Here is a 22,752-nt window from a genome sequence, read left to right as displayed (position 1 = left end):
CTTTTAAAAGTCATCCAAATTTAATTAGATTGATTTACTGGAATTCCCACTTTTAAATTAGACTAAACATATTTGATAATTATGAAAATCATACTGCAGTTTTAAGTACTGTGGTCATCTGAAGTACCCCAGCTGGTCAATATAGTTTTTAGTGGACTGGCATTGGGCCCCATCTTCAACTATGAAAGTACAGGTGCATTAATAACTGCAAAGAACAGAGAATATCTAAAAAAAAACAAGATATCTACTGTGTACTCAAGTTATTCAGTAAACAAGTGTCCAATTTAAAAAAAAACAATGTTACATTTAAAAGCCAACGTTCCCTTGATTGTATTATTGATACTGCTGGCAGTGCGATCTTTATCATTTTACTGTCTATGGTAAAGGCCAACTTTAATTCACATACAGATACAAAGGAGTATCCTTGAATCAGCATCCTGTTTAATAAGAACAGTTTAAAACGTTCTAAAGCAAAGAAAACTTAGGCAGCATGGCTCAAATATCAGCATTCATCTCTTTAGACTCGCATCACTGATGAGCTCCTTAAAAGCTGCAAGCTTATTGAGGCTGTATAAATGTATGAAACTTGATATGGTTACTGCAAACCGAATTCTACTCCAAGTTCTGAAATACAGTAAAGCCCTTTTGTATTATGGCAGAGACACTGCAAAATAACGTTTGGCTTTCTAATATTATTAACAGTTACCATTTTCTTTCAAGAAAATGGCAAACACAAAAACACAATTGCTCTGTGCGCAGAGTTAAAGAAGAATTCTATTACTAAACTGTCAAAAACCAATGGGAGTTTAGTAAAGGGATTTTCCTTTAACCTTGTGCACACAGGAAAATACACGACTGGATGTTTTGTGTTTTAAACAACAGAACAGAGATTTATATCAAACTGTGCTTTTAATTCCAAACCAAATTGGAATATTAAACAGGACACAAATATTCAATCAATGTGCAACACCTTATTAAAGAGAATCTAATCCCGATTAAAATATTGGACAATTTGAGCAGAAAATTACCATTAAATCTGAATGACACCCTTAGAGCATTTAAACAAAGCAAATACCATCTCAAAAACTAAGGTTTGCATCTTTCCCTTTGTTCTTGTCATTCAAACTCTGAAGGTACAGGTTGACAACATTCCCATCTTTCCCTTAGACACTTCTCAATTATTTGTGCTCTCCTGACTGGGAGAATGGAGTAGTCCAGACAAGATTACAGGTTCTTCTATAACTGGCAACAATGATCTCTTGAATGTCCTTAACTTGCTGCTGCCTCAAAACCCTCCTCCCAAAAGCATGTATAATATGGAATGAAATGCTATACCTTTCAACAATAATAACAACAACTTATATTTCAGTAGCACCATTAATGTAGTAAAATGTCCCAAGACTCTTCACAGGAGCATTATCAAACAAAATTTAACACCGAACCATATAAGGAGATTAGGACAGATGACCAAAAACTCGGTAAAAGACATAAGGAGAGAAATTCCCCAGCACCCCGATTGGGGGCGGTAAGCGACTTGGGCGGGACTTCCTGTGCCCGGCGTGGTAGTCCCAACCCAGCCGCGAAATTGCATTTACCGCCCCTCACAGGAAGTGGGGCGCAATCAAGCGTGCTCCACTTCCTGTCGGGGCAGGTCCCGGGACGTTACTGCGACAAGTTGGTCAGTGCTGTGCAACTGCTCCACATAGTGCTGATTCGTTTCAATGCCCCTCCCCTTTGATTAAAGGGGAGGGCCGCTGCGCACTTGGCCGGGCCTCTGATGGCCTCCACTGGGCCACCAGGGGGCATGGTGCCGGGGTTGCAGCCCAGCACCTAAAACAGAATGCCGGGCTGCATGATGGCGGCTCAGACCAAGCAAGGGAGGCAGAAGTCATCCCGACCGGCGAATCAGATAAACCACCAAGATGGCAGTGTGTGGCGCTCCCCACCTCCCCTTTAACTTCCATCCCGCAAGCGGATATCGGCTTGGTTTCTTTCGTAAATATGGAAACCAAAACTGCATGCAGTATTCCAGGTGTGGCCTCACCAGTACCTTATATAGCTGTAGCAAGACTTCCCTGCTTTTATATTCCATTCCCTTTGCAATAAAAGCCAAGATACCATTGGCCTTCCTGATCAATTGCTGTACCTGCATACTATCCTTTTGTGTTTCATGCACAAGTACCTCCAGGTCCCGCTGTACTGTGGCACTTTGCAATCTTTCTCTATTTAAATAAGAACTTGCTCTTTGATTTTTTTTCTGCCAAAGTGCATGACTTCACATTTTCCAACAATATATTCCATCTGCCAAATTTTTGCCCACTCACTTAGCCTGTCTATGTCCTTTTGCAGATTTTTTGTGTCCTCCTCACACATTGCTTTTCCTCCCATCATTGTATCATCAGCAAACTTGGCCACGTTACACTCAATCCCTTCTACCAAGTCGTTAATATAGATTGTAAATAGTTGGGGTCCCAGCACTGATCCCTAGTTACTGGTTGCCAACCAGAGAATGAACCATTTATCCCGACTCTCTGTTCTCTGTTAGTTAGCCAATCCTCTATCTATGCTAATATATTATCCCCAATCCCATGAATTTTTATCTTGTGCAATAACCTTTTATGTGGCACCTTGTCAAATGTCTTCTGGAAGTCCAAATACACCACATCCACTTTATCCACCCTGTTCGTTACATCCTCAAAGTACTCCAGCAAACTTGCCAAACATGATTTCCCCTTCATAAATCCATGCTGACTCTGCCTGACCGAATTTTGCTTTTCCAAATGTCCTGCTGCTGCTTCTTTAATAATAGACTATAACATTTTCCCAACCACAGATGTTAGGCTAACTGGAAGGGGCATGGCCATGGAGGGAATTGAAAACAAGGATGAGAATTTTAAATTTGAAGCGTTGCCGAACCAGGAGCCAATGTAGGTCAGTGAGCACAGGGGGTGACGGGTGAACAGGACTTGGTGCGAGTTAGGACACAGGTGGCCAAGTTTTGGATGAGCTCAAGTTTATGCAGGGTGGAAGATGGGATGCAGGCATGGCTAGCATTAGATTAGTCAAGTCTAGATTGGTCAAAGGCACGGATGAGGGTTTCAGCAGCAGATAAGCTGAAGCAGGGGCATAGTTGGTCATTGTTTTAGTTTCTGCTACCTTTACCTTGGGTACTGGACCAAATTTTGAAGAGAATACTACTGCACACCATGAGTTATATCTCACACATCATATGTTCACTGAGCTCTTTTGTTTTATATATAGGGGTATAACAGAATGTTCTCACTGTTTAAGCTTTAACAGCTGTATTCTTTTCACACACCCCTTACAGAACAACTACCTGCTAAACAACAAGCATTCCCCTAATATTGAACTGGCACCAAAGTAACTACTTCAAACAGTGCCCGCAGTCACAGCCAAGACTGCAGTATCATTGTTTGTCTCATTGATTGAGAAGTTACATTTTGAATTAAACAATACAAATCCGATTGTCTAAATGCATGCTCCAGGCATAGAGTCTCCCCTGCTGGGACCGTCTACTGGAAAACCATAGGCATGCTCCCAGGTCTCAGTTCTCCCATCTCTCTGCTCTCTCAGGTCTCAGCTCTTCCAGCTTTCAGCGTTCCCACATCTCAGCTTTCCCATGTCTACTTTTCTTTGATTACTGCTTTTGAACTATTTGTACTTAATATATATTCTGCATCCATGGTGCAAAAAACTTAACACAAGCCAATTAGATGCATTTTTCATGCAGAGGGAACCTGCCATCATTACACATTTGTACTTTGCTCATGTGTTATACCCTCATAACAGTCCATTTGGATAACTTTTAGGGCAGATTTTCATGTTACTGAATCACCTGGGCACAGGACAGATTGGAAGCTAGCTCACGTAGTTCCAGAAAAGGGGACAAATCAGAGCCCGGGAACTACAGGCCCATCAGTCTGACATCCATCATTGGGGAGATACTTGACGGGATCCTAAGAAATGCTCTTTAAGATTTCTAGGAAAGAGAAGGGTCTGTTAGCAATACTCAACGTGACATCCAGAAAAGAAGATTATGTCTTACAAACTTGATTGAGCTTTTTGAAGAAGTTACTATGTTAGTGGATGAGGGTGTCTGGTTAACATTGTCTACCTGGATTTTCAGAAAGCCTTTGATAAGGTATCTCACACTAGGTTACTTCACAAGATAGAATGTTGTGGTATCAGTTTAAATTTGATACGCTGGATTAGGATCTGCTCCAATCCAACAGGCAAAAAGTTGTAGTTGACAGTTGTGAGCCAGCCTGAGGCGGGTTACTAGTGGTGTCCCCCAGGGATCACTGCTATTATTAATGACATGGACTGTGCTGTTCGGGATATGATCAGTAAGTTTGCAGATGTTTGAGCAAGGGATAAGACTGTAGAGGACTACAATCTTCTACAAAAAGATTCAGATGTGCTGGAGGAATGGGCAAAATAATGGAAAATGGCATTTAACTTATATAAATGCAGTGTGATGTATGTAGGTAGAACATGCACAGAATATACATTATTTACTGGGAACAATATTGAAAGAGCTTGAGAGAGAAAAGGATCTAGGTGTTATTGTGCACAGATCACTGAAGGCAAGCTTGATGGGCCAACTAGTCCTTTCCTCCCCATTATTTTCATATGTTTGTAGAACAGAAAGGAAAATTGGGCAAAGAGGATTGTGTCCCATTGAGTCCAATAAATCGCTAATCTGTCTCCTTCCTCTATCTTCCCCGGGTGTTTCAGTTACATTTTTACACCGGACTGTACCTTTATCCACGGCATGGGAGCTATCAAAGGTTTTCTTTTTTTTCAGTTTTCACTCCAATTTCTCTCCTCACTCCTCTTCTGACTCACTCATTAGTGAACTGGCAGTTGCTGTCTAGTTATTTAGTCAAGTGTCCATTATTCATGTGTGAAACTTGCCACAGAGTCCTGACTGAGAAAGATATCGTTTCCAAGCCCAATTCTATCTTTACTCGCTATTCATGCACATAGACTTCCAGGGAAGTCTGGCTAAGTTTTCCCTTTCCCTAAAACAGCAAGATGGACAATTTTAGCTCTATGGCTAATTGTGGGGCCCTACCATTGTCCTAGTTGAGATCAGTTAAGGTGGCTCAGTGATGGCCACTAAAAAACAAAGGGGTCGAAATTCGGTATCATCCCGTTTAGGGGTGGTAACTGAGGCGAGGTGGGACTTCCTGCGCCCGGTGCAGAAGACCTGTCCTGGCTGTGAAATTGGGGTTACTGCCGCCGAGATGATGTGGAGCGTAATGTCGGGTGTTTCACTTCCTCTCGGGGGTGATACTGGGGTGGTAAGCGCGCAAATGTTGAGGTGCTACCCGGCCTCTCCATGTAGCGTGACGTGAGCACAGGACCCTACCCTTCTGTTAAAGGGGTGGGCATGCTGCAAGCTCTGCAGTGGGGCGAGGGGCCGCCACTCGGCCACCAGGGATGCGGGGTGCCGTGGCCGCAGCCCGGCACAGAAGCGGAGTGCCAGGCTGGACCATCGCGGCACGGCCCCCGCGAAATAAATTACAGAAGGCCGATCCGGTAAGTTGGCCGTGAGAAAAAGATGGCTCCGTGCACCTCCCCTTTAATTTTTGTCCCGCGAGCTGAGTGCGGCCTGGTTCACGACCCACGAGGCTGGCACTGACATCGCCCGACGCAGCCTCGCGGGGCGCTGCCCAATTTCCACTGCGGCCCGAAAACCCATTTGTGCCCCGTTATCGCCCCCCCCCCAGAGGCGCTAACGGCTGGTGCGCAGGAACCCAATTTTGCCCCCAAAGACTTTCTAAAACGCTCTCTGAAAATTCTGCTCACAGGAATTAGTTACAGTAAGAATTTCCTTCTGATGGTGCAAAAATCAACAGTCAGTTATAACACCATTCCAGAATAAATTCCAGAAACCTTCAAAATACTACAAAGAATCTAATTCAAAATTTCTTGTGGGTATACCTCCAGATCCCTCGAGGAAATAAATTTTGTATCATTAGAGCACACAAGCACCTTTAAAAAAATTAAATGCACTTTCACATACTTCGGTTCTTTTCCCTATATAATAGATTTAAAAAAAATCTTTATCTGCTCTCTCAGGTGGACGTGAAAGATCCTATGGCACTATTTCGAAGAAGAGCAGGGGAATTATCTCCGGCGTCCTGGCCAATATTTATCCCTCAACAAACATAACAAAAAAAGATTATCTGGTCATTATCACATTGCTGTTTATGGGAACTTGCTTGTGCGCAAATTGGCTGCCGCGTTTCCTACATTACAATAGTGACTACACTCCAAAGGTACTTCATTGGCTGTAAAGCGCTTTGAGACATCCGGTGGTTGTGAAAGGTGCTGTATAAATGCAAGTCTTTCTTTCTTTAAAACATTATTATAAATATTAGAGGGGAAAAGCTCCCTCAATGGTTCACATTAGTTAATGCATTGCCCAATATGTTGCTGCACCTTACAGGCAAGGAAAAAACCGTCTTGAACCCTGATCTGTGCTGACTTAACTGACCTTAACTGAGAAGGTAGTGGGGGTGCTACCAATAGCCTTAGCAACCTGAATTACAATGGGTAAAATCAGCCAAAATTCATGCTCCTGATTGCTTTTGAATAATGTCTATTGGAAAGCGAGTATTGAGCTTGGCTGTGATGTGCCCATAAGGCATTAGCTTGCAACAACAACAACAACAACAACTTGTATTTATATAGCGCCTTTAACGTAGTAAAATGACCCAAGGTGCTTCACAGGAGTATTATAAGACAAAAATTTGACACTGAGCCACATGAGAAGAACTTAGGGCAGATGACCAAAAGCTTGGTCAAAGAGGTAGGTTTTAAGGAGGTTTTAAGGAGTGTCTTAAAGGAGAATAGTGAGGCGGAGAGATTTAGGAAGGGAGTTCCAGAGCTGTGGGCCTCGGCAGCTGAAAGCACGTTGCAGGCAAACAGTGTGTTGGTTCACATATGAGGAATTACTCGTTAGATAAGACACTAAAGAGTGACTAGCACCTATTAGTCCCCTCAAGACAGGTGGGAGGAAAACATTTTGCACTGCTACGGGGAAAGGGCAGGGGAGTGGGACTAGCTGAAGTGCTCTAACAGAGAGACGGCATGGGCTCGATGGGCTGAATTGCCTCCTTCTGGGTTGTAACCATTCTATGATTTTATGATTCTAAGAAGAAATTGGAAGGAGTATCAATGCTTAAAAAAGGTTTCAGCTTTTCAAAAAAGTCCCTGCAAGTAATTTGTGAATGAGTATGTATTATATCTTGACTGTAATTATGTGATTTTAAAATAAAGAACACAAAAAGGCTCTTTACATGAAGAGACACCATTTGTAAATGTCTGGTGAAGTACCTTTAAAAGTTACGGTTCCATAATATGTCATGGAGGACAACGTTAGATCATTTGTAATGAAAGGCATTAATACATTTGTACTTCTCCAGCATTTAGTTCAATGCATTCTGAAAATTTGTTACCAAATGAACATTTTTTTTGTGTATGAAAAATCTAATTATGAACACTCTTACCAATAAATCCAAGTTGGGAAAACTCCAAGACCATCCAGTCATCAGAAGGCTGTTGCTGTGCAAAGTTTATCATAGTCTGTAAATAGTTGGGTGTTGCTATAATATCATCCTCTAACTGTTACAAAGATAAAACAAAGTAATCAGTGCATTGTCTTTAAGTGAGCAATATACTTGAAGTTAATATGTAGGGGCTTAATTTCCTTGGGTAGTGCATTAGTTAACACATTCCTTTTTGTGCTAAGCATATGAGAGTTAAAATAAATAGGTCAACAACTAGTAAAATAGCACACAAAGAGATTCTACACATAAAGATTAATCAGTGCATTCCTAGAGGAAACTAAGCAGATATAGTACACTTGTCCATACTTCCCGTCTGCACAACCGCCTGACATCCATCACCTTAAACATTCACTCCCTCCACCACCGGCGCACCATGGCTGCAGTGTGTACCATCTACAAGATGCACTGCAGCAACTCGCCAAAGCTTTTTCGACAGCCCCTCCAAAACCCATGACCTCGAAGATCAAGGGCAGCAGGCACATGGGAATACCACCACCTCCAAATTCCCCTCCAAGTCACAAACTATCCAGACTTGGAAATATATTGCTGCTGGGTCAAAATCCTGAAACTCCCTCCCTAACAACACTGTGGGAGTATCTTCACCTCACGGATGGCAGCAGTTAAAAAAGGCGGCTCACCACCAACTTCTCAAGGCCAATTAGGGATGGGAAATAAATACTGGCCTTGCCAGCAATGCCCACATCCTGTGAATGAGTAAAATAAATTAAATCCTGTTGTCATTTTTTGTCATACAATTTGTGTCACAACCACATTTACAAAAGGTTTTGTATATGTAAACTCATCAGTCCAACTGCAGCTTTGCAGTACCCATCTAGAGCACTGTGTTCGTTCTTGGGCACTGAATCTTAGAAAGATATATTGACTTTGATGGGGTGAAAATTAAAAGGGAGATCGCAGCAAGTTAGCTTGGAACAGCATTGGATAGTAAGGGAATCATTGGATATTAAGGGAATCAAGGGATATGGGGATAGTGCAGGCAAGTGGAATTGAGATAGAAGATCAGTCATGATCTCATTGAATGGTGGAGCAGGCTGGAAGGGCCGAATGCTCCTAGTTCTTATGTTCTTATTCCTGTTCGCCCTGGCCCACAAGCAGTGCTGAAAAGCACTTACCTGCTGGATCCAGCAGCTCCCATCACCCTTGGAAACCCAGCCTACAGCCATTAAATCTGCATGACTGCTCAAATCTGAGGCAGGCAGCTTCCTTTAAATATTATAATTACTGACTCACCTCAAAAGAGCAGGTTACTCGCCCGACCCCCAACCTGCCTTGGTTAAACCGGAAGTAGGCGTCTTCACGGCAGGTTGTCGTCAGGCTTCCCATTTTTAAGAATTTAACCCATCCCTTGCTCACCCATCCTGGAGATTTAAATTACCCCCTCCAGTGTCTTTCTTCATTTAATTTGGGTTTATTTTCAAATGAAAAACAAAAGAATTGAATTTTAAAACTTGCGTTTTATCAATAGTTAACAATGAGAATGTTTTATGGGTACGGTAGCATAGTGGTCATGTTACTGGACTAGTAATCCAGAGGCCTGGACTAATGATCCAGAGACGTGAGTTAAAATCCCACCACGGCAGCTGGGGAATTTAAATTCAGTTAATTAAATAAATCTGGAATAAAAAGCTAGTGTCAGTAATGGTGACCATAAAACTACGGATTGTTGGAAAAACTCATCTGGTTCATTAATGTCCTTTAGGGAAGGAAATCTGCCGCCTTGCCCGGTCTGGTCTATATGTAGTTGACTCTTAACTGCCCTCTGAAATGGCCCAGCAAGCCACTCAGTTGTACCAAACCGCTACATCAAAGTCGCCACAAGGATTGCAGCGGTTCAAGGCGGCGGCTCACCACTATGTTCCCAAGGGCAATTAGGGATGGGCAATAAATGCTGGCCTTGCCAGCGACGCCCACATCCCATGAACAAATAAATACATTTTAAAATGTTTACATATAGTTGTGAGAGATGGTCAGAGATAGAGAAATTATATAGACAGAGGACAGAGAGAGGCAGACAAACTGACACAGGGCTATACATCCAGGAACCAATCACAGAGAGCCAAATTCAATGTTTACACAGATCCTTCAGAAATTCATAAACAGTGCCGTCACACATGGGATATCACCCAGCCAATATTACCAGTCCCATGCCATGCCCCTTCCTTCACTGCCAACAGACACTCAGGAAATCATCCAGTGAGACCAATTTCAGATTCAATCCCTAGTTGTGCCAAACCTCAACTCCGCCTTCCACAGTCCTGTCAAACCCAGGGATTTCTCTCTGCAGTGATGCCAGATCAAAAGGCCTTTCATACTGCCAAACTACAGTGCGTTCAATATCTAGCCTTGTTCTGTCAAACCCGTAGAACAGTCCCCAGTGATAACAAAGCTTAAAGACATACCCAGTGCTATTGAAGCCCAGGATCATCCTCAGTGCTCCTAAAGCAGAGGACTGTCCCTAAGTGCAAGTAAGCCCCATTCCCCAGTACTGCTAAATGCCAGATATCTAGCTCCAATTGATGCATCTTGAATACCTCTTGCTGAATACTCACAGCTTTAAAAATGGTAAGGGATGGTTAGTATTGTGCATCACTACACAAACACTGCCCCATTTGCCCGGCATGTAATTTTCTTGGAGAGGTGAAAACCAGATAAAACAGATAGGAAAAGAAATATATTAAAATATGAGGGCCCCTCATTTTCTCATTTGCAATTTTCACACAATAATTGACAGAGTTGTAAAATTCAATCTCTAAAGCAGCAATGAAATAGATTTCAATAGAATTGGACATTGACTTATTGAGTCATTGTAAATCACTGATCCTGGTGTTCTGCTGCATGATGTAAACAGTTAGGCCGAGAAATTCCACTGCGCCCCGTCTGGGGGCAGTATCATCTGCGGGGTGGGGCATTGGCAGTAGGTGTGGAAGTCCCGCCCCCCTCTCGAAATGGGGTTACCGAACCGAGAGGAAGTGGAATGCAAAAAACCACGCTCCACTTCCTCTCCAGGGTGCTAACAGGGTGGACGGGTCGGGAGCAGGGCACAGCGCTATGCGCAAGGCCGCATAGCGTTGCCGTGTAGGAGGGACTCTCCCCTTCATTAAAGGGGAGAGTCGAAGCTGCACACTCTGCGGGTCCCTACCTGGACCACCAGGGAGCAGGGTGCCGTGCCATCAGCCCGGCACTCAATCGGAGTGCTGGGCTGCCAGATCGCGGCACGGACCCCGCGTGCAAAGCGGCAACAGGCCGCGACAAGTAAGTCAGCACATTTTCTAATGACCTGCCCGCCATCTCCCCTTTAACTTGCAACCCGTGAGCCACCTGCCACCCTGTTCACGTGCCCTGAAGCAGTCACTGTCATCGCTCAGTGCAGCTTCAGGGGGTGTGGGCCAAGTTTTGTTCCGGGATAAAAACAGGTGCACTGCGCCCGGTGATGTTGTCGTATTTGCCGGCTCAGCGGAGCGGGGTGCTACCGGTTAATTCCCATGGAATTTAGCGGGAGTCGTTAGCGGCGCCACGCCTGGGCGAAAATTCGAGGCCAATTTCTCTCCCTCATAATGTTATGGAACAGCGAATCATCTGACTCCCCATGAACAATGCCATATATATATACATATAAAATCTTATGTGTGCACACATTTCCTGTCACCTTTCCACTATAAATTCCGATAACCAAATTTATACTGGAGATTGCCGTTGTGAATGTGCTACACTGTAATTACACTCTCCCACCAATGGAGATGCAGTGGCATCACAAGTGGGAGAGTGTAATTACGGTTAGAATAATTTACATAGAAGGTTGCCATTACAAATGTGAACGTGATTTTAAAATGAGGGACTGAATATTGATTGTGTAGTTTGTGTCTAATTATTCTCTGCCCTCGAAGCCGATTTCAACTCAAGACTCCACTTGGCATTTCATAATTATCGACAGAGGATTATCACGCAATGAACTTGAGTGAGGTTACAACGTTGGAACTCTTTTGTGTGGCTAACATTATCTATCCATCCATATAATGCATTGACTGTTATGATGCAACACTGGGAAATTTGAATACTTGATAATAATCCCCCAAAAAACTATCTGTGGAGAGAGAAACAGAGTTAATGGGGGGAATTTTAACCTAAAAAACTGGTGGGTTTGGAGCATTGGGGTAGTTAAATTGTTAAAAATTGGACTCCCGACCTGAACCCGCCTCCAACCCACCCACTGCCGGTTTTAACGGAGGCGGGACTGCATGGGTGACCAACCCGCTCCCAGAAGGTGGGAGGCCAATTTAAATATTATAATGAGGTTTGAAGCCTCTTTTTTAACCTCCATTTTGTTTTTAATTGCATGTGGATGGACGTTACAGCAAGGCGGGGATTGCTGGGTCCTAGAGGTAAGTGGCTTTATACCTACCTCCTGGATGCAGGGTCCCTGCCTAACCCACTCCCTCTCATGAGGCTTCTGCTCATTCCACCAGGCATTTCTCCCCCGCCTCCCCCCCCCACACCCAGCAATGATGCTGAGACTGGCCACGATCTTCCAGTGGCCGGCTACTATCTTCCCTTCACCTCCCACCATCCTCCATCATCTGGCCCCGATCCTCTCTTCCCTCCACCAATCATCTGCCTGATCCCTCCCACCCCTATCCAATTAATGGCCTGTCCAACCCCTGATCCCCTGCCCCTCCCCCCGATCCATTTAGCAGTCCAGCCCAACACCCGATCCTCTGCCCACTCTCCCCGATCCATTTAGTTACCCAGCCCAACCCTTGATCCACTAACTCTCCTCCCCATGAGCCCGGCCTGGCCCAACCCCCGATCCTTTACCCTCACACCCCTGATCCATTTAATGGAACAGTCCAACCCTCGAACCTCTAACCCCCCTTCTCCCGATCCATTTAACATCCTGGCTGACCTACGATCCTCTGCCCACTCCCCTGATCCATTTAACGGCCCGGCCCCCACGCAAACTCTCCTTCCTACCTCTGTGCGCCACAGGCCTACCTGCCCATAGCCAGCCGGCCTCTCAATCTAACTGGCTGCAGCCATTAAACCCAGCCTCCTGGTTTCCCAACCGCCTCGAAGCCTGCCCCACCCCCAATGCACCCCCAACCCGCCTTTCTCCTTAAAATTCCAGCCAATGTTTTAGGTTGACGACCTTTCGTCAGTACGAAAGGTCATCTACCTGAACATTAATTCTGTTTCTCTCTCCACAGTTGCTGCCTGACCTGCTGAATATTTCCAGCATTTTCTGTTTATATTTCAGGTTTCCAGCATCCACAGTTTTTTGCTCTTTGATTATATGGGGACACAGTTAAGGCTGCATTCTCATTTTAAAATTCAAATGAAGGATATATTTCATTTGAGCTATTCTTTCACGGTTCATGATGCCATCTGAATTACAAAACAGCAATCCAATTGAACGATTAAAATGACTTCATAACATATAGAAGCAAAGCTCAAGCTATTTGTTAGTCATCTAAACCCCGAGATTGAATTATTGTCTGCTGTAATCCTCTACTACCTTGTATGCAATCATATTAACCTTTGCCAGTGCTGCCTCTTCTTTTCTTCTGAAGCAAAATGACATGGGACATCACAGAATATCAGGTGATAAATTACAAAGGAATTGGCTATTTGCCTTATACATTGCACTGTTTAATTGTTTTCCATATTTGAGTGAGGACTAACATATTTTAAAAAGCAAGGCAAAAAGAAAGGATTGACATGGCCTTAGTGGTTACGTCTGACAATAGTAGTTTCTACAGATTAGGCAATCTGAAATACTGAAACTGCAAAACAGATTATCGGCACTCCAAATGTGGGATAAAAGAAAAACATACGTGGGTGCAGTTATATTACAGACCTGCTTAAAGGAACGTGGGACTTGAGTTATACTGCTGGCTAGGCATTAAAATCTCACCAGGAAAAACAGAGCTTTGCACGTGCGTCTTTCATTGATGTGCAAAACTTCTACTGTATTCAAATAGTTCAATTTTAACTTTAACAAAGAGCAAAGAGCTTTCTGCGAACGTGAAGAAGGTAAAAAATGTAAAATGGAACAATTGTGAAGGTGTCAGTTGGACCATCTGGGAACTTTTTAAGATTGCCTTCACATCACCTGTGGTTATACTGCAGAGGGTGCAAGGCCAAAATGGTGTCAAATGTGGTTAACTGTGCGTTGGAGTTGTATTATACATTATATATCAATTCAAAGCTGCGATTGTTTCATATTGACACAAACTACAATAACTGGCCCATTTGTTGTCAGAAACCATGGAGCCTGTGTATCTTTTGAAACACTATAGCTAATAGTTTGCACCACTTTGAAAAATTAGATGAATAAATAATGTCAGAGTAAATAGTGTCTTTGCCCACGCTACTCCTCCTCAGAATGTGTTGCTGCATGTTTACACTTGCAGTTGTCAACACTACCATATGTTTGCTGATAACAAAATACGCACTTGAACCTTTATCTAAACTGATAAAAAAGAACAATGGTATCAGACAAAAGCAAAATACTGTGGATGCTGGAATCTGGAATAAAAACAGAAAGTGCTGTAAATCTCAGCGGGTCAGGGAGCCTCTGTGGAGAGGAAGCAGAGTTAACACCAGAAGTGGGAAGTGTTCGAAAATAACAGATTCTTAACAAGCACTAAAAGGGTAGGGGAAGAAAGAACACGAGGGAAGGTCTGTGATAGGGTGGAAGGCAGGTGAGATTAAAGTGACAAAAGGGATGATGGGCCGAATTGAAATGGTAATGCCAGGAGTTAGAAAAACATTAGTCAAGATAGGGTGTGAATGGCGGGATAATGACCAGCTGCCATTAGAGACTAGGATTAAAAAAGAAACAGGCTTCAGTGGGGGCGGGGCGGGGTGGCGGGGGCGTGTGGGGAGGGCAGTAATGCTCTGAAATTGTTGAACTTGATGTTGAGTCCAGAAAGCTGTAAAGTGCCGAAACGAAAGATTAGGTGCTGTTCCTAGAGTTTGCGTTGAGCTTCACTGGAGCAGTGGAGCAGTCCGAGGAGGGAGATATCAGAGTGGGAGTGGAGTGGAGAATTAAAGTGACAGACAACCGGAAGCTCAGGGTCATACTTACGGACTGAACGGAGGTGTTCAGCAAAGTGGTCACCCAATCTATGCTTGGTCTCCCCAATGTAGAGGACACCACATCGTGAGCAGCGAATACAGTATACCAAATTGAAAGAAGTACAAGTAAATCGCTGTTTTATCTGGAAGGAGTATCTGGGGCCCTGGATAGTGGGGAAGCAGGAGGTAAAAGGGCAGGTGTTGCATCTCCTGCACTTGCATGGGAAGGTGCTGTGGGAAGGCGAGGGGATGCTGGGGATGACTGTGGAATGGACCAGGGTGTCGTGGAGGGAGCGGTCCCTTCGGAATGCTAAGAGGGGAGGGGAGTGGAAGATGTGATTGGTAATGGGATCACGCTGGAGATGGCAGAAATGGTGGAGGAGGATCCGTTGCACATGGAGGCTGGGGGTAAAAGGTGAGGACAAGGGGAACCCTGTCGTGGTTCTGAGAGGGAAGGGAAGGGGTGAGAGCAGAGGTGCGGGAAATAGAATGGACATGGTCGAGGGCCATGTTAACCATGGCGGAAGGGAATCCTCTGTTGAGGAAAAAGGAAGACATGTCAAAGGCACTAGTGTGAAAGGTGGCATCGTCAGAGCAGATGCAACGGAGACAGAGAAACTGGGAGAATGGAATGGAGTCTTTACAGGATGCGGGGTGGGAGGAAGTGTAGTCCAGGTACTGGTCGAAAGCCTATCCCCAGAGATGGAGATGGAGAAGTTGAGGAAGGAAAGCTAATTCCTACCTTCGAAGATCTCCTCAATCGAGACTCTGCCTTTGACTCGAGTTTCTCGACTGTATCCCGCAGCATGCGACCCGCCACCACCTCCGTGAAATCCCAACATTGCACAAGGTAGGAAAAACCATAAAACAGCTCAAGAACAACAAGGCTACAGGAGCAGATAGAATCCCTGCTGAGGCGCTAAAGTATGGCAGAGAGGCACTGTTGGCGTGGATACATGACCTCATCTCTCTCATCTGGAGGGAGGAGAGCATGCCGGGAGATCTCAGAGATGCAGTGATCGTGACCATCTTTAAAAAAGGGAACAAGTCCGACTGCGGAAATTACAGGGGAATCTCCCTGCTATCAGCCACTGGGAAAGTTGTCGCTAGAGTTCTCCTCAACCGTCTTCTCCCTGTGGCTGAGGAGCTCCTCCCGGAGTCGCAGTGCGGATTTCGTCCCCTACGGGGCACAACGGACATGATCTTTGCAGCGTGACAGCGGCAGGAAAAATGCAGGGAGCAGCACCAGCCCTTATACATGGCCGCCTTCGACCTTACAAAGGCCTTTGATACTGTCAACCGCAAGGGTCTATGGAGCGTCCTCCTCCGTTTCGGATGCCCCCAAAAGTTTTCAACATCCTTCGCCTGCTCCACGACGACATGCAGGCCGTGATCTTTACCAACGGATCCATTACAGACTCAATCCATGTCCGGACCGGGGTCAATCTGGGCTGTGTCATCGCCCCAACCCTCTTCTCAATCTTCCTCGCTGCCATGCTCCACCTCTCAGTCAACAACCTCCCTTCTGGAGTGGAACTAAACTATAGAACCAGTGGGAAGCTGTTTAACCTATGCCACCTCTAGGCCAGGTCCAAGAGCACCCCAACCTTTGTTGTTGAGCTACAGTATGCGGACGACGCCTGCATCTGCACACATTCTGAGGCTGAACTTCAGGATATAGTCGATGTATTTACTGAGGCATATGAAAGCATGGGCCTTACGTTAAAACATCCATAAGACAAAGGTCCTTCACCAGCCTGTCCTCGCCGCACAGCACTGCCCCCCAGTCATCAAGATCCACGGTGCGGCCCTGGACAACGTGGACCATTTCCCATACCTCGGTAGCCTCTTGTCAACAAAAGCAGACATTGATGTGGAGACTCAACACCGTCTCCAGTGCGCCAGTGCAGCCGTCGGCCGCCTGAGGAAAAGAGTGTTTGAAGACCAGACCCTCAAATCTACCACCAAGCTCATGGTCTACAGGGCTGTAGTAATACCCGCTCTCCTGTATGGTTCAGAGGCATGGACGATGTACAGAAGACACCTCAAGTCGCTGGAGATATATCACCAACGATGTCTCCGCAAGATCCTGTAAATCCCCTGGGAGAACAGGCGCACCAACATCAGTGTCCTCGTCCAGACTAACATCCTCAGCATTGAAGCGCTGACCACACTCGATCAGCAGGCCACATAGTTCGCATGCTAGACACGAGACCCTCAAAGCAAGTGCTCTATGTGGAGCTCCTTCACGGCAAACAAGCCAAAGGTGGGCAGCGGAAACGTTACAAGGTCACCCTCAAAGCCTCCCTGATAAAGTGCGACATCACCATTGACACCTGAGAGTCCCTGGCTAAAGACTGCCCTAAGTGGAGAAAGTGCATCTGAGAGGGCGTTGAGCACTTCGAGTCTCAATGCCGAGAGCGTACAGAGGTCAAGCGCAGGCAGCGGAAGGAGCGTGCGGCAAACCAGTCCCACCCACTCCTTCTCTCAACGACTATCTGTCCCACCTGTGACAGAGTCTGTGGCTCTCGTACTGGACTGTTCAGCCACCCAAGAACTCACTTCAGGAGTGGAAGCAAGTCTTCCTCGATTCCGAGGGACTGCCTATGATGATGATGATGCCCAATTTCCATCACCCCAAGAAAAAACACCCAACATTTATTGTGTCTATCTATTAAAAGGTGTTTAAATTGGCCCTCCAGTGATTATACTGATGACTTAAAAACTACATTTAATTTTTTTCAGTGCCTTGAAGCCCATTCTGGTACGTTTTCCTCTTCACCGTATGGACAGTAATCTGGCAGAGTGAATCACCTAATCATTATACCAATAACCATTTTCATGCCTAATTTTCATTCCAGTGAAATGAAAATCGGGCAGGTTCTATAACGAACGGGCAATTTGCTCCGGCAGATTGCCGACTATAAGGAGAAGATGAACATTTACCTCTTTGTGGGATGTTGGTAACAAACATGTTTATACATTTATATGATATTTTTTTCTCTGCTGTTTTAATGACAGCATTAACCCAGTTATTTTGACAAATGCTTTGATCTTAGTTTGTTTTTATCATTTATTTATAAATCCGCATTTGCAATAATTCATTATACCAGAGATGATACTTTTAGCACAATTAAAATTTAACTGTCCCGTTCACCATGAACAAACTTTTAAGCAGGAATTCCGCTACCTAAGGTACATTTTAACTGATTATGGCGGATCTCTGAACCAAGCCATGTTAAAAATTAAAACATTCACTATGCATTTTACAAAAACCCATTCTGGATTTGTAGTGTTTTTTTTCTTTTGGGAAGATTTTTAATTTATTTCCTTCAGGTATTATCTCAATTACTTCTTACTGAGATAGGAGCCTACTCATATTTGTTCTGATGAAAGCAGCCAGTGTGCTAATTGTTGAACGGCAAAAGGGAAGATTACTGGAAAGCCTTCAAATACCACAGCGAAAGAGCAAACATTTGTCAGCTCACACTCTCTGTATTAGTAACAAATAGAAGCATTACGCTTCATAAATAAGTTTGTGTTTATTACATGAATTAAGAATGAGGATGCTAAAAGCAGCTGTCATATTTGATGTTTTAAATTTTTCCTCCCTCTGTCTTGCCAAAAGCCCTGCCGAATAGAGAGTGTAACTGAAGCATCTGAAACACTTTGAGCTTTACAATCACACAATTATCAGGAGGAACTGAAGATACTTTAATGGGCACAGGGAATAATAGCATCTAATTTCTTCGCAGAAGGATCATATGGCCTGCTATTATTATTGCATCATGGCTACATTATTAGTCTCTTGGCAGGCTCCTGTGAGACTCTTGTGGCCAACTCAATAGACCTTGAAAGGATGTGTAAAGCTACAGCATTTGGACCAGAATAACACAGATATTAATTGCTTTTAAGCTGCTTTTGCCCTTTATTGGTAGACAAAGGCATTATAGAATAGGAAGAGAACACAAAGTATTTGGGCATGTGGACACTCGAACAGAACAAACGGAGCAGCTGGAAAGAGACCGTGAAGACTTGCTAAATGCATACATCCAATTTATATTCTAGTTTATGGTATAACCCAGTTTCCTCGCTGTCAAATTGCCTTATTTACAGTGCAGGGCAGCTCCTGCAACAATAGAATAACTGCATGGCTAATTAGTACATTCATTGCTTTTGTGACTTTATCAATCTGGCTGGGATTTTACAAGCCACCATCGGCAAAGCATTGCCAGAGCCTGTACCAGCAGGCTCTTAGATCACTCCACCCATGGTGGCAGATCTATTGCAAGTGCACACAGTGTGAGGTTCATCAGACTGATTCCTGAGATGAGGGGATTGTCCTATGAGGAGAGATTGAGTAGACTAGCCCTATATTCTCTAGAGTTTAGAAGAATGAGAGGTGATCTCATTGAAACATACAGAATTCTTACAGGGCTTGACAGGTTAGATGCAGGGGATGTTTCCTCAGGCTGAGGAATCTAGAACATGGGGTCACAGTCTCAGAATAAAGGTTCAGCCATTTAGGACTGAGATGAGGAGAAATTTCTTCTCTCAAATGGTGGTGAATCTTCGGAATTCTCTATCCCAGAGGGCTGTGGAGGCTCAGTCGTTGAATATATTCAAGACAGAGATTGATAGATTTTTGGATATTGATGGAATCAAGGGATATGGAGATAGTGCAGCAAAGTGGAGTTGAGGTAGAAGATCAGCCATGATCTTAGTGAATGGCAGAGCAGGCTCGAAGGGCTGAATGGCCTACTTCTGCTCCTATTTCTTATGTTCTTATGTGAGTTATGCAGCAGTGGCGGATCCAGTGGGGAGTCAGGGTCATGACACCCCCAATCATTTTGATAATGACCAAGTGGCTTCAGAGGACTGCCTCCATTTCGTCTTTGGCCTCCAGGTTCAGCCTGCAAGTCTCTAGGGTTCCTGGCTTGGCCTTCAGACTAGGTAAGTTAGCATTCCCCAGTTCCCAGCTCAGTCCTTTTCCTATCAAGTTGGCAAAATCATGAATTCACCCCTCACTCCCTTCCCAATTGGTCAAATCTAGCTCCACCACTGACACCCAGTGACACTCTCTACCATGCGGGTGATGGGGAGCGGGTTCAGGGGCTTGGCCAGTACCATCACCTGGTCTTTTACCTAACAGGTTTATGTCAACAGCACTTCATAACTATAGAGGGATCGAAAGGTAGTTTTAATGCAAGGTATCAGAAGCAAATTGAGAGAACAGCATTTGTTCAATTATGGATCTGATTTTAATTCAGTTTACCCTCCATGATAAGAGCTTGCAGTGTGGCAGATTGTCCTTTATTTTTTCTCCTGACATTACTGTGAAGCAAAATACCCCAAATTGGATGTCATCTAAACATGGAATTTCCAAGTCAACTGTTCATTTACTCTGAAAACACAGAAGAACTGATCCATGCACATTCCTTGATAAATTAGTTATCAGGATTCAACTATTAAAAAGTTTTACACTAGCCTCATCCTCGCTGTTGTTCTTGCAGATACCAGTGTATTGTTCAATGAATAAACAGCCTAAATTATTTCCATACTGCTCAGTAATGACAACAATGCTCACACTACAAAAACACTCGGGAGTATGTGGCCATTGTATGAAGTATTGATGCTCAATAGCTCAGACCTCCCGGTTTGCTATCAAAACTTTTTCAGTATTCCACTTTTTTCTGTTCCTGTATTTCCTTGCTGGTTTCCGATGTGCACACACAAATCGAGTTATAGTAAATAGACAATAATGCAAATATTTCGATACTCATCTTGCTATAGTCTCACTTGTGTACATGCAGTAAAGTTTGGATATAGGGGTAGAGTTTCCACTTTGAACGCAATTGGCGATTCCGGCACAAATTGCACCCAAAATGAGGCCATTTTGAAAAATGTTTTTCTTCCTTGAGTTTCCGCTCAAACTCATTTGCAAATAGCTGAATGCAAAATTTGCTATAAACCAGCGCAACTGGGCAACATTTTAAAACGTCATTGAAAAAAAAGATTGCTTTAAAAAATATTCTCCGATATATTTAAGAGTGGTCACTTGGTAAAATTTAATTAATACAGCTGAAAATGGGTTTATCACAAAAAATAAGCATTTTTAATCACAGTGTCAATCTGTGAGTAAACTGATTTTAAATTACTGAAAATTACTTTTAAAAGATATACAAAATTATTTTCTAGTTATGTTGGTGTACAGTGGTCTGTATTACATTAAAAACCTTTTAAAACATACCTATTAGTGTCCTTGTGCTCAAAAGATCTAGCTGAATTTTTAGAGCCTCTTTCGAGGCCTACAAAAGACTGCAATTAGCGAACTCCCAATGGTGATTAATTCACCCTGGCGCCAGTTTTGTGGGCGTGGCCTGTTTCTAATGCAATGTTTTTGGGCAGTGTCTGTGCCTGTTTAAAAGGGGTGTGCTGACAGTCCCTGTTCATTCTGTCTGTTCAATAAACATAGATTAGAAAAGAAGGCGCTGCAACTAAGATTACTGGAATTGATTAGTTGATCAAGGGGGAACCGCGGGGATCGATTGGAATCCAGTCAGCTGTTTGTTTCCTTCTCTGTTCCCGTTCTCTCTCTGTGTCTCTGAAAGATAACACACTGTTTTGGATCAGGAATTGAGTTTGGATCAGCCCTGTGACCGACAGACTTGAATCCATCATTGAACCCCTGAGAAAATGGGAATGCTGTTAAATCCACCCCGAGGACGCTTTCATGTGAGGCTTCAAAATGGTGGCCACTGTTTTTGGTCATACTTACAATTTACCTATTATGGTTTTACTGTCCAGCGTTTATAGCAGGCTAATCGCATTAACACCAACTGTAAGCGGTGGGAACTGTATTGAAATCCTCATAGAAATGGGAAGACCAACAATTACTTTACTGCTATTCATTTCCTTACTTCTGAAAAATATATGAGAGCCATAGGGGTCAAGTTTCGGGCCGCACCTAGAACGGCGCAGCCCCGACATGGACGCACGTTTTTCGCGCTAAAAGCGCGACAAAAATGTACCTTGCAATTCTTGGACTCCTTGCAGGTCCCTCAGAGCTCGGCGCGGCGCACAAACATCTGCGGGGGGGCGGAGCCACAGAGTCGCGCCGATTCTGCAAGTGCAGGGGGGCAGGGCTAAGTTAAATGGGAGCATGTCGTGCCGGCAGCTCTGCGCGTGAGCGTTGGAGCGCGCACGCGCAGTAGGCCATAAACATTGGCACTCGGCCATTTTTAAAGGAACTTGAAGAAAAGTGCTGATTTGTTTCGTGGACCTCTGGAAAGGCTTGGGATTGAATTTGGGTGATTTTTTGGTGTCTGAAGGAGTGCTTTTAGCAGCACTGTTGAAGAAATCACCTGCTGAAATCAGTGAGTGCTGCTTTTTGCTGCCAAACTTCCAGAACAGGGGCTGCATAGATGCATGCAAAATAAGGACTGTGTGTTTTGAAAAATAAGAGTGATAACTTAATACAGCAATGGAACAACGTCCACCAAGAACAAAGAATTTCTTGCATGAAGAAGTGGAGATATTAGTCAACGTCACTGAGCAGAGATGGCAGGAGCTGGATACCAGCAACAGAGGTCGCATAAAAGTGCCACCTAAAGAAATGAAGAAACGCTGGAACCAAGTTGCAGAAGATTACTGCGCAGTGGTGCATACCATGAGATCTGGAAGCCAGTGTAAAAAGAAATGGCACGACCTTGGTCAAGTAGTTAGTGTAAGTAATATTTTCATTTTTTAATGTAATTGTAATTGTAATATAACTATCTGTATGTCCCACCCTGCAGAAAAAAGTTATATTTTACTCTTTGCAAAAGAAATTGTCCCACAACAAAAGGGAAGCAACTCGAACAGGAGGAGGCATGCCCAATCTTCATCCACTGACACCCTTGGAACAAAGGGTAGCTGACATGATGAGTTGTACATGGAGAAAAGCAATCAGTACAGCACAAGCTGGGCCCGCACGCGAGGAAGAGGGTAAGTCCTGAAAATGCACCGTGGCCCTTCAAATCAATCTGCTGCCTGGCCTGCTATGTGTGAGAGTACT

General features: G+C 44.1%; 1 protein-coding gene across 1 annotated transcript in view; it reads right to left on the bottom strand.

Annotated features, from left to right (window-relative positions):
* The window catches only part of LOC139248393 (alpha-1,3-mannosyl-glycoprotein 4-beta-N-acetylglucosaminyltransferase B-like), a 414,869-nt gene that overhangs the window by 63,699 nt on the left and 328,418 nt on the right, over nt 1–22,752 (bottom strand). Inside the window, exon 8 of the mRNA XM_070872141.1 lies at nt 7,542–7,656. Coding sequence (XP_070728242.1) covers nt 7,542–7,656 — 115 coding nt within the window. The remainder of the gene's footprint in view (nt 1–7,541; nt 7,657–22,752) is intronic.

Source organism: Pristiophorus japonicus, chromosome 2, assembly GCF_044704955.1.
Source record: "Pristiophorus japonicus isolate sPriJap1 chromosome 2, sPriJap1.hap1, whole genome shotgun sequence".
In the NCBI taxonomy this organism is placed as follows: domain Eukaryota; kingdom Metazoa; phylum Chordata; class Chondrichthyes; family Pristiophoridae; genus Pristiophorus; species Pristiophorus japonicus.
The sequence above is the reverse complement of the archived record's forward strand: the minus strand, read 5'-3'. Positions and strand labels throughout refer to the sequence as shown.